General features: G+C 42.6%; 1 protein-coding gene across 4 annotated transcripts in view; it reads left to right on the top strand.

Moving 5' to 3' along the window:
- Positions 1 to 14558, top strand: part of RNF128 (ring finger protein 128) — a 101817-nt gene that overhangs the window by 46432 nt on the left and 40827 nt on the right. For all 4 annotated transcript variants that reach the window (XR_004966887.1, XM_036304589.1, XM_036304587.1 and 1 more), the window contains exon 2: positions 11829 to 12076. Coding sequence is in view for 3 of the 4 variants with exons in the window: in XM_036304589.1 (XP_036160482.1) it covers positions 11829 to 12076 (248 nt within the window). In the remaining variant the exon portion in view is untranslated. The remainder of the gene's footprint in view (positions 1 to 11828; positions 12077 to 14558) is intronic.

The following is a 14558-nucleotide window of genomic DNA, read 5'->3' as shown; positions in this document are numbered from 1 at the left end:
CTATTCTTGTTCATCAAATTATGTTAATTATATCCCACATATGAGTGAGATCACGTGATATTTATGTTTCTACTAGAGGCCCAGTGCACGAATTCGTGCACAAGTGGGGTCCCTCAGCCTGGCCTTCAGGATCGGGCTGAAACCAGCTCTTCAACATCCCCTGAGGGGTCTGGGATTGTGAGAGGGTGCAGGCCAGGCCGAGGGACCCCACTGGTGCACAGGAGGTTGGCCAGCCGGGGAGAGCCTGCAGGAGGGCTCCAGGGTGTATCCGGCCTGTCTCACTCAGTCCCAATGGGCTGGACCCCAACAGCAAGCTAACTTACCAGTCAGAGTGTCTGCCCCTGGTGGGCCGTGCATGCCATAGCGACTGGTCCACCAGTTGACTGTCCCCTGGTGGTCAGTGCACATCATAGCGAGTGGTTGAGCATCCTTAGCATATCATTAGCATATTATGCTTTGATTGGTTGCACAGACGACCAGACACTTAGCATATTAGACTTTTATTATATAGGATGATTGGCTTATTTCACTTAGCATAATGCTCTTCAGTTCCATCCATGCTGTTGCAAATGGAAAAAGTTCCTTTGTTTTTTTTTAGCAGCATAGTATTCCATTGTGAAGATGTACCACAGTTTTCTAATCCAGTTATCTGTTGATGGGCACTTAGGCTGTTTCCAAATCTTATCTATGGTAAGTTGTGCTGCTATGAACATAGGGGTGCATATATCCTTTCTGATTGGTGTTTCTGATTTCTTGGGATATAGTCCTAGAAGTGGGATTACTGGGACAAATGGGAGTTCCATTTTAACTTTTTGAGGAAACTACATACTGTCTTCCACAGTGGCTGCACCAGTCTGCATTCCCCCAGCGTTGCAGGAGAATTCCTTTTTCTCCATGTCCTTGCCAGCATTTGTTGTTTGTTGAATTGTTGATGATAGTCATTCTGACAGGTGTGAGATGGTATCTCATTGTTGTTTTGATTTGCATCTCTCAGATGATTAGTGACTTTTGAGCATGTTTTCATGTGTCTCTGGGCCTTCTGTATGTCCTCTTTTGAAGAGTGTCTATTTAGATCCTTTGCCCATTTTTTGATTGGATTGTTTATCTTTCTTTTGTTAAGTTGTATGAGTTCCCTGTAAATGTTGGAGATTAAACCCTTATCAGTGATAACATTGGCAAATATGTTCTCCCATGCAGTGAGCTGTCTTGTTGTTTTGCTAATGGTTTCTTTTGATATTCAGAAGCTTTTTATTTTGATGTAGTCCCATTTTGTTTATTTTCTCCTTAGTCTCCATTGCCCTAGGAAATGTATCTAAAAAGATATTGCTACGACATATATCTGCTATTTTGCTACCTATGGAGTTTTGTAGGATTTTTTGGTTTCCCATCTTACATTTAAGTCCTTCAGCAATTTTGAGTTTGTTTTCGTGTATGGTGTAAGTTGGTGACCTAGAGTCATTTTTTTTGCATGTATCTAACCAAATTTCCCAACACCATTTATTGAAGAGACTATCTTGCTCCATTGTATGCTCTTGCCTCCTTTGTCAAATATTAATTGAGCATAATGGCTTGGGTCCATTTCTGGGTTCTCTGTTCTATTCCATTGGTCTGTATGTCTGTTCTTGTGCCAGTACCAGGCAGTTTTGAGAACTGTGGCTTGGTTAGTATAGCTTGATATCTGGTATTGTGATCCCTCCAACTTTGTTCTTTCTTTGCAGGATTGCTGTGGTTATTAGGGGTATTTTTTATTCTAGATGAATTTTTGGAGAGTTTGTTCTAGATCTTTGAAATATGCCATTGGTATTTTAATGGGAATTGCATTGTATCTTTAGAATGTTTTGGGTAATATGGATATTTTAATGATGTTGATTCTACCAATCCATGAACATGATATCTTCTTCCATTTGTTAATGTCTTCCTCTATCTCTTTTTTCAATGTCCTTAGTTTTCTTAGTAGAGGTCTTTTATGTCCTTAAGTTTATTCCTAGGTATCTTAATTTTTTTGGTGCAATGGTAAATGAGATTTTTTTTTCATTTCTCTTTCTGTGAGTTCCTTATTGGTGTATAAAAGGCCACAGATTTCTGAGTACTAATTTTGTATCTTGCTACATTGCCGAATTCATTTATTAGGTCTAGTAGTGTTTTGATTTTGTCTTTGGGGTTTTCTATGTATAGTATCATGTCATCTGTGAATAAGAACAGTTTTACTTCTTTTCTAATTTGGATGCCTTTTATTTCTTCTTCTTGTCTCATAGCTAGGCTAGCTCTTCCAGTACTATATCGAGCAGGAGTGGTGAAGTGTCTTATTCCTGTTCTTAGGGGAAATGAGTTTAGTTTTTCCACTTTGAGTATGCTGTTGGCTGTAGGTTTGTCATATAAGGCTTTTATTATATTGAGGTATGATCCCACTATTGCCAATTTGCTGAGAGCTTTTATCAAGAAAGAGTATTGGATTTTGTCAAATGCTTTTTTCTGCATCGATTGATATGATCGTGTGATTTTTGTCTCTCAATTTGTTTATTTGATGTGCTGGGGTCTTTTATGCATTTACAATGGTTCAGGAATCTGGAGAAGGGCTATGAATGAATTAATAAAGAGACTAGAAAATAAATATGAATTGGAAGTCATTTTGGGGTGCCAGACAGAAACTTAGTTCTAGTGACTAAGCTCTCTGAATCTCAAGCCCCCTGTTTTTTTACTCCCACACTAGAGGCCCCGTGCACAAAAATTTGTGCACTCGGGGGGGTTCCTCAGCCCGGCCTGTACCCTCTCACAGTCTGGGACCCCTCAGGGGATGTCCACCTGCTGACTTAGGCCCGCTTTCTGGGGGATCGGGCCTAAGCTTGCAGTCAGACATCCCTCTGGCATCCCGGGTGCCCTCAGGGGATGTCCACTTGCGTAAGCTGCAGTCAGACATCCTTAGCACTGCTGAGGAGGTGGGAGAGGCTCCTGCCACCACTGCTGTGCTGGCAGCCATCAGCATGGTTTGTGGCTGAGCAGAGCTCCCCCTGTGGGAGCACACTGACCACCAGGGGGCAGCTCCTGCATTGAGCGTCTGGCCCCTGGTGGTCAGTGAGTGTCATAGTGAGCAGTCATTCCCAGTGGTTCTGCTGTTAGGGTCAATTTGCATATTACCCTTTTATTGTATAGGATAGAGGCCTGGTGCATTGGTGGGGGCCGGCTGGTTTGCCCTGAAGTGTGTCCCAGATCAGGGTGGGGGCCTCACTGGGGTGCCTGGGCAGCCTGGGTGAGGGGCTAAGTGCTGTTTGCAGGCTGGTCAAGCCCCCCAGTGGGGACCCTCACCCCATTGGGGTGTGGCCAGCCTGGGTGAGGGGCTGAGGGCTGTTTGCAGGCTGGCCACACCCCCTTCAGGGTGAGGGTACCCGCTGGGGTGCCTGGACAGCCTGGGTGAGGGGCTGATGGCTGTGTTCACGCTGGCCACCCCGCGCACCCAGCAACCCAAGCTCCCAGCCTCTCCTTTTTTTCTTTTTCTTTTATTTATGGGATTTATTTATCCTCTACAATTGAAACTTTGTAGCCTTGGGTGGAGCCCAGGTCAGCTGGAAGCCCCTCCTTGAGCGAAGGCCACTGCCAGCTGGAAGCAGGTATCTGGGATTTATTTATCTTCTATAATTGAAACTTTATAGCCTTGAGCGGAGCCCAGTGCCGACCAGGGCAGGCAGAAAGCTTGGCTTCCTCCATCAGCAGGGGCAACCCAAGCCTCCTGCTCGCCCCAGCTCCATGGCCATCGCCATCTTTGTGACGGAGTGATGGAGTGATGGTTAATTTGCATCTTACTCTTTTATTAGATAGGATTTTGCACTATAGCAAACCAGATATACATATCAAAGATAAGGTCTGGTAAACAATAAAGGACAATCAGGTTGGGGAAAACTGCCCTCAGGTGTATATGCAGATTATCAGCCCTGCTGAATATAGAAGCCCATCAAACTTTTGAGGACTTTTCGCATTTATTATGACCTGCTGGACTTAGCCTCCAGCAGTGATGTATCACATTTATTGATTTGCAGATATTGTACCATCCTTGTATCCTTGGAATAAAATCCACTTCGTCATGGTGTATGATCTTTCTAATGTAATGCTGATTCCGATTTGCTAGAATTTTGTTGAGGATTTTAGCGTCTATGTTCATCAAGGATATTGGCCTGTAGTTCTCTTTCTTTGTGGTGTGTTTATCTGATTTTTGGATTAGGGTGACACTGGCTTCATTGAAAGAGCTTGGAAATGTGCCTTCCTTTGTATTGTTTGGAATAGTCTGAGGAACATCAGTTTTAATTCTTCTTTGAATGCTTGGTAGAACTCTCCTGTAAAGCCATCTGTACCAGGGCTTTTGTTTGCTGGAAGATTTTTGATCACTGCTTCAATTTCTTCAGTAGTCATTGGCCTAGTCAGGTTTTTTATTATTGTCATTATTCCAGACTGTGTTTTGGGAGCTTTTATTTTTCTAAGAATATGTCCATTTCGTCTATGTTGTCCATTTTGTTGGAATAGAGTTCTTCATAGTATTTTTCATAATCATTTGCATTTCTGTGGGATTGGTTGTTACTTCACCCCTTTCATTTTTTATTTTGTTTATTTGGGTCTTCTCTCTTTGCTTCTTAGTGAGCCTGGCTAGAGGTTCATCAATCTTGTTTATCCTTTCAAAGAACCACGTCTTGGTTTTTTTGATATTTTGTTTTATTATTTGTTTGTTTTTTTGTTGTGTTTTTTTTGGTCTCTATGTCATTTATTTCTGCTCTGTTCTTTATTATTTCCTTCCTTCTGCTTATGCTGGGATTTTTTTTTTGTTGTTGCTTTCTTTCTAACTCTTTGAGTTGTAGGGTTAGATAATTTATACCATTTTTTCTTTTTTTGTTTTGTTTTGTTTTGTTTTTGTTTGTTTTTTTATGTAGGCCCTTAGAGCTATGATCTTCCCTCTCACGACTGCTTTCACTGTGTCCCATAGATTTTAGATTGTTGTGTTTTCATTGTCATTGCTTGATATGATTTCTATTTTCTTGAATTTGAAGAGACTTTGCCTATGTCCCAATATGTGGTCTATCTTTGAAAATGACCCATGTGCACTTAAGAATAATGTGTATTCTGTGGCTTTGGGGTGAAATGTTCTGAAGATGTCAATTAATTCCATCTAATCTAGTCAGTCATTTAGGATTGTTGTTTCCTTGCTGATTTTTTGTTTAGAGGCTTTGTCCAGTGGTGTTAGTGGGGTATTAAAGTCCCTTACTATGATTGTATTGCTGTCAATCTTTCCCTTGATATTCTACAGAAGTTTTTTTATGTATTTGGGTGCTTCTGTATTGGGTGCATATATGTTTACCAGAGTTATATCTTCTTGTTGAATTGCTCCCTTTGGTATTATGAAATGGCCTTCCTTATCTCTTGTTATGGCCTTCACTTTGAGATCTAATTTGTCAGATATAAGTATTGCTACCACAGGTTTTGTTTTGTTTTTCATTTCCATTTGCCTAAAATACCGTTTCCATCCCTTTACCATCAGTCCGTGTAAGTCTTTTGTTCTGTGGTGGGTATCCTTTAGACAGCAGATATCTAGGTCATGTTTTCTTATCCACTCAGCTACCCTATGTCTTTTGATTGGGGCATTTAATCCATTTACACTTAAAGTTAATATTGATAGGTACTTGTTTGTTGCCATTTTTATTCTGTATACCTGTGTTCCTTCTTCCCTTCTTATCTTTTCTTTTTACACCAGACCCTTTATCATTTCTTGCATTGCTGGTTTGGTGGTAATAAACTTCCTAAGTCCTTTTTTGTCTGTGAAGCTTCTGATTTCACCCTCAACTTTGATTGATAGCCTTGCTGAGTATAGTATTCTTGGATTCAAACCCTTGCTTTGCATGACTTTGTACATTTAATTCCATTCCCTTCTGGCGTGATGTGTTTCTTTTGAGAAATCAGTCGATAGTCTGATGGGAAATCCCATGTAGGTAACTTTCTGCCTCTCTCTCTGGCAACCTTTAAGATTCTTACTTTGTTGTTGATGTTTGACAGTTTAATTATGATGTGTCTTGGTGTCGTACTTTTTGGGTTCATCTTGTTTGAGACTGTGAGCTTCTTGGACTTGTGTGAGTTTTTTCATCCTTTTATCAGGGAAGTTTTCTGTCATTATTTCTTCAAACAGTTTTTCTATTTCTTGCTCAGTTTCCGCTCCTTCTGGAAACTCTATTATGTGGATTTTGTTTTGTTTCATGTTGTCCCAAAGTTCCCTTAGGCTCTCCTCTTGTTTTTTACGGTTTTTTTTTTTCAGATGCTGCTCTGCTTGGGTATTTTTTCTACCCTGTCTTCTAGCTCACTGATGCGGTCCTCCGCTTCTTCTTGTCTACTGTTGATGCTTTCTATTGAGTTCTTTATTGTAGCAATGTCATTTTTCATTTCTTCTTGGTTCTTCTTCATTTCTTCTTGGTTCTTACACATATTGTTGAACTTGTCTTCCATCCTTTTCAGCGTCCTTATGACCATTGCTCTGAATTCTTTCTCTGACATAGTGCTTGCCTCCAGTTCATTTGCATCCTTTTCTGGTGATGGCTCCTTTTCTTTCATATGCGGGCTGTTTCTTTGTCTCCCCATGATTGCTCCTCTCAGGGTGTCTGGTTATTTAGATCTCTCTCTCCTGCAATGACTTGAAGGCACAAAATGCAACACGACAACACACAACACACAGAGCACCAAACACAAATGTATTCATGATACTAATAACCCTAAATAAAGCTGACCATCAGAGGAAAGAGAATTAGGGGATAGAAAAGAGTGCAAAAATGATATTGAGAAAAGGAAAAAAATATAAGTGAGAAAAAAAGAGAAGAAAAAAGAAGAGAAAATAATTTATGTGGGGAGAAAACCCCAACAAAACAGCAGCTAATCCACAAAATGCAAACAACAAACACCCACACAGCAAACACCCAGATGAATCTGAGGAGACAGAGCTAATTTCCAGAAGGTAAGGTCAAGGAATTGAATGACTGGGGAAATAGCCACAATTCAGTATAGAGGTAGAAAGAGGAGTGTATAAGAAGAAAAGTAAAAAACAAAATACAAATATATATATATATATATATATATATATATATATATATATATATATAATATTTTCCCCTTTCGTTAATCTATCTATGTATTCGTCTATTATTGGAAAAGGAGAATAGAAAGTTGATAGGCCTGAGTTGGTGATTGGAATTAATTAAGCTATTAGTAGAAGAAGAGTACAAGCGAGGAGAGGAAAAACAGAAGCAAAATAAAAAGGAAAAAAACAAACAAACAAGACAGAAAGAAAGAAAAAGGGAAAAAGGAGGAAAAAATTTGGATAGTTAAGAAAGAGAAGAGAGAAGTGTGCACAGATTTGGAGCAGGGGAGAGAAAATTAGATATATGAGTAAGATAAATTTTTAACAGGGAGTAAAAATAAAGGGTAGAGAAAAACTAAAGCAGGAACAGGGTAAGAGAATCAGGACAATAAAGGGGAAATGTGAGGAAGAGAATGTTGGCATAAAGGAAAAATTGAAATAGAGTAAAATAAAATAATGCTATAAGGAAAGTAAAATTAGAATGTAGAACACGGTCATTAAGAGCAGATACCAGTTGTGCACTTACTAGCATGTGTTATTCTAGGCATGTTTGGCAATCCTATCTTTAACTAGTGGCCCAGTGCATGAAATTCATGCACATTAAAAGGGAATTAATTAGAGGAAATATTTTAATATTGCTATTTTCCCTTTCTCTACAATAGAAGTGTCAGAGATGAAAGAAAATTAGTAAAATATATATGAAAATCTTCCTCCTGTTAGAGTCTGGGGCACACCGTGGGACCCAGAGTCAAGTCCCCGCCCACCCGTGGCACCTCAAAATCATGCGAGACCCGGACCCAGGTGGCCCCACCCCCATTGGGTGAGATCCAGACCTGGCCGGCCCCACCCATGTCAAGCCCCTCCAAGCAGGGGATGCAGCCTCAGGTCCCCCATCAAGCCCTGCCAGGTGGGGGCTCAGCCTCAGGGCCCGTCAATGGGAAGAAGTATTTAATAATGAGAGATAAGGAAGTAGCATCTACAGGGCTTAGTAGGTTAGCAGCGATTATTCAAACATGATTCTGAGGTTCCTAAACCAATTGACCAGAGGTTTGTGACACTGTTAACTGTTATGGAGAACACTATAGGAGGAGAAATTTTTAAATAGTTGTAGGGGTCTGGCCGGTGTGGCTCAGTTGTTGAGCATTGACCTATGAACCAGGAGGTACTGGTCAATTCTGGGTCAGGGCACATGCCCAGGGTTGCAGGCTCCATCCCCAGTGGGGGGCATGCAGGAAGCAACTGATCAAATGATTCTCATCACTAATGTTTCTATCTCTCACTTCCTTTTCCTTCCTCTCTGAAATCAATAAAAAATATAAAAATAAATAGTTGCAAGGGTGTGGGCAAGAGGTGGTATGTATTAATTCTTAGAAATGGGTTTTTTATATGATTAGAAAGCTAATTCAATAGATAGTTGGACTATGTACATAGCATGTATGAATATGAATTGGGGCAATTGAAGCAGAGTATTGTTCATTATGTATAAACAATGTATTTCTTGACTTTCATTGTTTTTCACTCTCCATCTGACCACAATGGCCAGTATGTTCCTGAGCATCCACCCCTGCCACCCACCTCATATCTTCTAAAAGAATGAAAACTTATTTCTATTAACCAAAAAAGTTTAGAAGAACATATCTGTGATAAAAAAAAAATAGAAAAATGAGCCACTCTTCTTGCAAAATAACCAATTCTCTAGACACATAAAGGATACTGAGTCAAATACTGATAGAAGAAAAATATACAACAGAAGTCATTTAAGAGTCCTTTACTTTCCATGGCTTTTGAGGTTTTCCCCATGTAAATGAGAAAATAAGTTCTTGATGTCTGCCAAACTGAGTGATTGCAAATGAGTCAGTAATGTTATAAAAGGGTTTAATTAAATGGCTATCATATGTATAAATGATCTTTTAGAACTTTAAAAATCTGTAATAATACCTTATGGATACCTTATTTTTAAATTAGTAACTTCAAATAAAGAGAGAATCTTTATCTTTTGAATATTTTGGCCACTGGGGATCATAAATTTAAAGGATTACTTGGGTAATAATTCTGCTATCTATGTTGCCATTTAAGCTTTGTACTCTTAATTTGATTATTGTGTTAATTTTGTTTTCATATTATACTTTTGCAATTAAAATTCTAGTCTGAAGGGCCTTTTAGAATTGTGTGTATGTGTTTGTGTACTTGCATGTGTGGCTTTGTTTTTTCCAGATTTGAGTTTGATCATAAAGATAGTGCCTTAACCTAATATCAGTGGAAGTTTCTCTGGGTGATAATCTCTTAACATTCAAAGACCTCTGTTCTTTTTCTTCAGATTATCTGTCTCAGGTCATACAAACTAGAAGGAATATAAACCTTGATAAGCATTGAAATGGCATGAATAATTTGACACCCTCATAACATGGGGAAAGATAATATTTGTCCCTTTCTTTTTTCATAAGATTTATATAGTTCAGTAGGGAAGACTTGTCTGCTCCACTCCAGCCTGCCTAGACAGCTCTGATCTATTTGGCTTCCTCCCACCAAGAGAGGACAGCTCCATTCTTCTCCAGCAAGACAGCTTGGGCTGTACAGCTCCAGCTAGGGAAATGCAGTCGGGTAGAAAGAGAAAGTAGCTCCAAGAGTCAGAGGGGAACTTATATATAGAGAGAAGTCCCCACCTGTGGTCTCTGATTGGTCTTTTCTCATGCAAATGAGAGGAGTTCAAATCCTCACAGTTTGATTTGTTCAAAAAGCTCTGTCCTGATTGATTGGAATGGAGCCACACTGATTGCTTGATAAAGATGCTGATGAGGATATAGCTATACATCTTCAATTAGTTGAGGAAAGTCTCAGTCCTATTGGTTGAAATATAATTCCAGGAACTCCTTTGTAAAAGTTGGCTCAGATGTCAGGAACACAGTGCTGGAAGTCAGTTCAGTGCAGGTCACAAGGAGTTTAGTTCAGGCTTCTCTCTGAAGTACCACTTGAATGAGAGGCCCCTGTTGAGTAATGGCTGCTAAGCTCTGTGTATAAATATGAGCTCAATCAGCCACTAGGAGCTCTCCTTAATAGGTACCATTATTCTCGGGGTCAACAAGACCAAGTAATACATTTAGTCTAATTTCAGGCTTGATTTTAGTTGGTGTTGAATAGTAACATACATTTCTATCAATATGTTGTACATTTGTGCTTATAAGCATTATTTGCCTCAAATTACTAATCTGTATATATAAATTCTTATAATTTTTAGTAGTGAGCTCATAGTTTATCACCTTATAAATTGGGAAATGCATAGTTAAATATTTCTCTTTCCCAAATCCCAGATTCTCTGGGATATAAGCCATATTTTGTACCATCCACAGGACTGTTAGTCTTTCAGAAAGCCTTAATTTAAGAGCAAACTGGGCCACAGACTGAATTGAATTATAAGAGGTTAACCTGAGGATAGGGAAGTATTTGTTATATATCACGGCTTCCTTACTAAACTTAGTTCCTTAAGATCAGTAGCCAAGTCTTAGCATGTTTATATCCCCTATAACTTATATATGCATAGTAGATGCCCAAGAAAATAAATCTTAATTGAATGAATGAGTATCCTTCCTTTGTCTCATTGGGAATCATTTAAAATCAGTCCTTGGATTTTTATACTAAGAACTAGTGGCCCAGTGCACAAAATTCGTGCACATTAAAGGGGGATTAATTAGAGGAAATATTTTAATATTTCTATTTGCCCTTTCTCTATAATAGAAGTGTCAGAGATGAAAGAAAATTAGTAAAATGTATATAAAAATCTTCCTCCTGTCAGAGTCTGGGGTGCACCACAGGACCCAGAGTCAAGTCCCCACCCACCCACGTGCACCTCAAAATCTTGCAAGACCCAGACCTGGCCAGCCCCCCCTCATTGGGCTAGATCCAGACCTGGCCGGTCCCACCTTTGTCAAGCTCCGCTGGGTGGCACCAGGGTGGGGGAGCACAGCCTGAGGTTCCCAGGCTAGGGGAGGGGCGTGGCCTGAAGTCCCCCGTCAAGCCCCGCCAGGCGGGGGTAGCGGCCTGCGGTCCCCCAGCCTGGCGTGGGGTGGGGGGTGCGGCCTGAGATCCCCCGTCAAGCCTCACTGGGTGGAGGGCATGGCCTGAGGTCCCCCGGCCTGGCGCTGTGGTGGGGGACATGGCCTGAGGTCTCCTGGCCCAGCACCATGGCGGGGGACACACCTTGAGGTCCCCCGTCAAGTCCTGCTGGGTGAGGGGTGCGGACTTAGATCCCCTGGCCTGGTGTCAGGGTGGGGGGCATGGCCTGAGGTCCCCCGTCAAGCCCCTCCAGGGTGGAGGACACGGCCTGAGGTCCCCCAGCCCAGCACCAGGGCATGGGGGGCACCTTGAGGTCCCCTGTTAAGTCCTGCCAGGGTGGGGAACACGGCCTCAGGTCCCCTGGCCTGGTGCCAGGGCAGGGGTTGTGGCCTGAGGTCCCCCGTCAAGCCCTGCCAAGTGGGGGGCTTGGCTTGAGGTCACCTGGCCTGGCGCCGGGGTGGGGGTTGCAGCCTGAGGTACCCTGTCAAGCCTCATGGGGCGGGGGGGGGGGGTGCAGCCTCAGGTCCCTGCTGATTGCTCCTTAAAGCTTGTTATGGGAACTCGACCTCAGCTGTGGGTGCAGCCATCTTTGTGACAGAGTGACGGTCAATTTGCATATTCCCTCTTTATTATATAGGATGCTTTACCAAACTAAAACTAAATTCCTTTTCTTTTATAGGTGCAGGAGACATTGTTGCCATCATGATTGGCAATCTGAAAGGCACAAAAATTCTACAATCAATTCAAAGAGGCATACAAGTAACAATGGTCATCGAAGTAGGGAAAAAACATGGCCCTTGGGTGAATCACTATTCAATTTTCCTTGTTTCTGTGTCCTTTTTTATTATTACGGCAGCAACTGTGGGCTATTTTATCTTTTATTCTGCTAGAAGATTACGGAATGCAAGAGCTCAAAACAGAAAGCAGGTTTGTAATGGTCCTTCCAATTTAAAAATATTTTACTGTTTTAATTGCAATTTCAATGTCATGCATTTTAATACATTTCACTTGCCAGACAATGATCCATGCATGTGTTTTATGCACTGTGTAGTTTTTAAAAGTATATCAGCTTTCATCATCTCAAATCTTTTAATTTCTGTAAATTGTCTATGGCCTGAATCCTGCCTAAGTCTTCTAACACCTCATTATGGAATACAGCCAGGATTTTAATTATATACGGGTATAAATACATATGTTCTTTTAAATATTTCTTCTAAATTACAGAAGCATTTTATACTCAGTATAGAAAATTTAGAAATTAGAAAGTATGAGGGAAAAAATCTTCATTAAACCCCAAATAACAAAAAACTAGTCACCACACAAAGGAAACCACTGTTGCTCTGGCTAGTTTGGCTCAGTGGATAAAGCGTCAGTCTGCGGACTGAAGGGTCCCAGGTTCAATTCTGGTCAAGGCCACATGCCCGGGTTGTGGGCTCAATCCCCAGTAAGGGTGGACTTAATCCCCAGTAGGGAGTGTGCAGGAAGCAGCCAATCAATGATTCTCTCTCATCATTGATGTTTCTCTCTCTCTGTCCCTCTCCATTCCTCTCTGAAACCAATAAAAATATATACTTTTAAAAAGTAACCACTGTTATTTTACATGTATGTGTGTGCTTGAGCATGCATGTATTTGCATGTGGGGCCAGGGCTGGAAAAAGAGACTAGGCTGAATGTCATGAGAAGGCAAGTTTAAAGATATAATTGTGCATGATATAGCGCTAAGCTCTAGTCACAGTCACATATTCATAATTTCCACCATATTTTAACAACTGGTATATAACAAGTACAAATAATATAAATAATAGAGGAAAAATACTAAAGCATCATTGAACATGGAAGTACCCACAGTTGTGTGATATTGATCCTACTACCTTTAAACTGTCTGTTATTCCCCTGATATCCTCCCTTCTCTCCTTACCCAGCTTAACTTCCATGGTCACTCCCATGCATATGTCTTCAGTTCCCTTGACCCTTCTCCTTGTTATACTTGCTGTCAAAATCCAACCCTGGTCAAATCATATTCCCCACCTACCCTATACCTGCACTTTGCATAGCTGAACTAACAGGAAAACATTGACATATATACAGACTGACCATAAACTCAGTGATCCCTTAATGCTGCCCACCAATCATACTATATTTTCTTAGGCGTTTCTTCTTTCCTAGGTGACTAATCATACATGTTCTGTTCTCCTTAAACTTCCAACACCTCCTCCAACTTTACTCTCAACTTGTATTTTGGATGTTATTCCACTGAAAAAATTGAAGTAATCAAAAGAGTACTTCCACCAGTTCTTCCACACCTACCCATCGATCTGCTTCTGTGTCTGTATCCTATGTCTTCTGCCTTGGCTTCTATGAATGTGCATGCACAAACATGCTATTACTAGAGGCCCGGTGCAGAAAAATTTGTGCACTCAGGGGGAAGGGGGTGTCCCTCAGCCTGGCCTGTGCCCTCTCGCAGTCTAGGACCCCTCGGGAGATAACGACCTGCTGGCTTAGGCCTGCTCCCAGGTGGCAGAGGGCAGGCCCAATCCCTAGGTGCAGCCCCTGGTCAGGCTCAGAGCAGGGCCGATCATGCACAGAGCAGGGCCAATCTGGGGGTTGGGGTGCTGCCCCCTGTCATGCACAGAGCAGGGCCCATCAGGGGGGTTGGGGCTCCTTACCCTGCCACGCACAGAGCAGGGCCCATCAGGGGGTTGGGGAGCTCCCCCCTGTCACTCACAGAGTAGGGCCGATAGGGGAGTTGGGGCACCGCCCCCTGTCACACACAGAGCAGGGCGGATCAGGGGGTTGGGGCACTGCCCTCTATCACCCACAGAGCAGGGCCAATCAGGGGGTTGGGGCGCCGCCACTGTCACACTCAGGGCAGGGCCGATGGGGAGGTTATGGCTCTACCCCATCACACACAGAGCAGGGCCCGTGGCGGGGGGGGGTTGGGGCGCCGCACCCTGTCACACACAGAGCAGGGCCGATCAGGGGGTTGAGGCGCTGCACCCTGTCACACACAGAGCCACAGGGCGATCAGGGGGTTGGGGAGCTCCCCTGTATCAGGCACAGAGCAGGGCTGATCAGGAGGTTGGGGCACCTTCCCCTGTCAGGAACAGAGCAGGGCGGATAGGGAGGTTGTGGCCCCGCCCCCTTTCACACACAGAGCCGCAGGGTGATCAGGGGGCTTGGGCGCTGCCCCCTGTCACGCTGATCCCGGAGCTGGGAGGCCTCGCGGCTCCGCTGATCCCGGTGCTGGGAGGCATATTACCCTTTTACTATATAGGATAGAGGCCTGGTGCATGGGTGGGGGCCGGCTGGTTTGCCCTGAAGGGTGTCCTGGATCAGGGTGGGGGTCCCCACTGGGGTACCTGGCCAGTCTGGGTGAGGTACTGAGGGCTGAAGCTCCCAACTGCTCCTT

The sequence above is a fragment of the Myotis myotis genome, unplaced genomic scaffold, assembly GCF_014108235.1.
Source record: "Myotis myotis isolate mMyoMyo1 unplaced genomic scaffold, mMyoMyo1.p scaffold_m19_p_4, whole genome shotgun sequence".
In the NCBI taxonomy this organism is placed as follows: domain Eukaryota; kingdom Metazoa; phylum Chordata; class Mammalia; order Chiroptera; family Vespertilionidae; genus Myotis; species Myotis myotis.
Note: the sequence above shows the minus strand (reverse complement) of the source record. Positions and strands in the feature narration are given on the sequence as shown.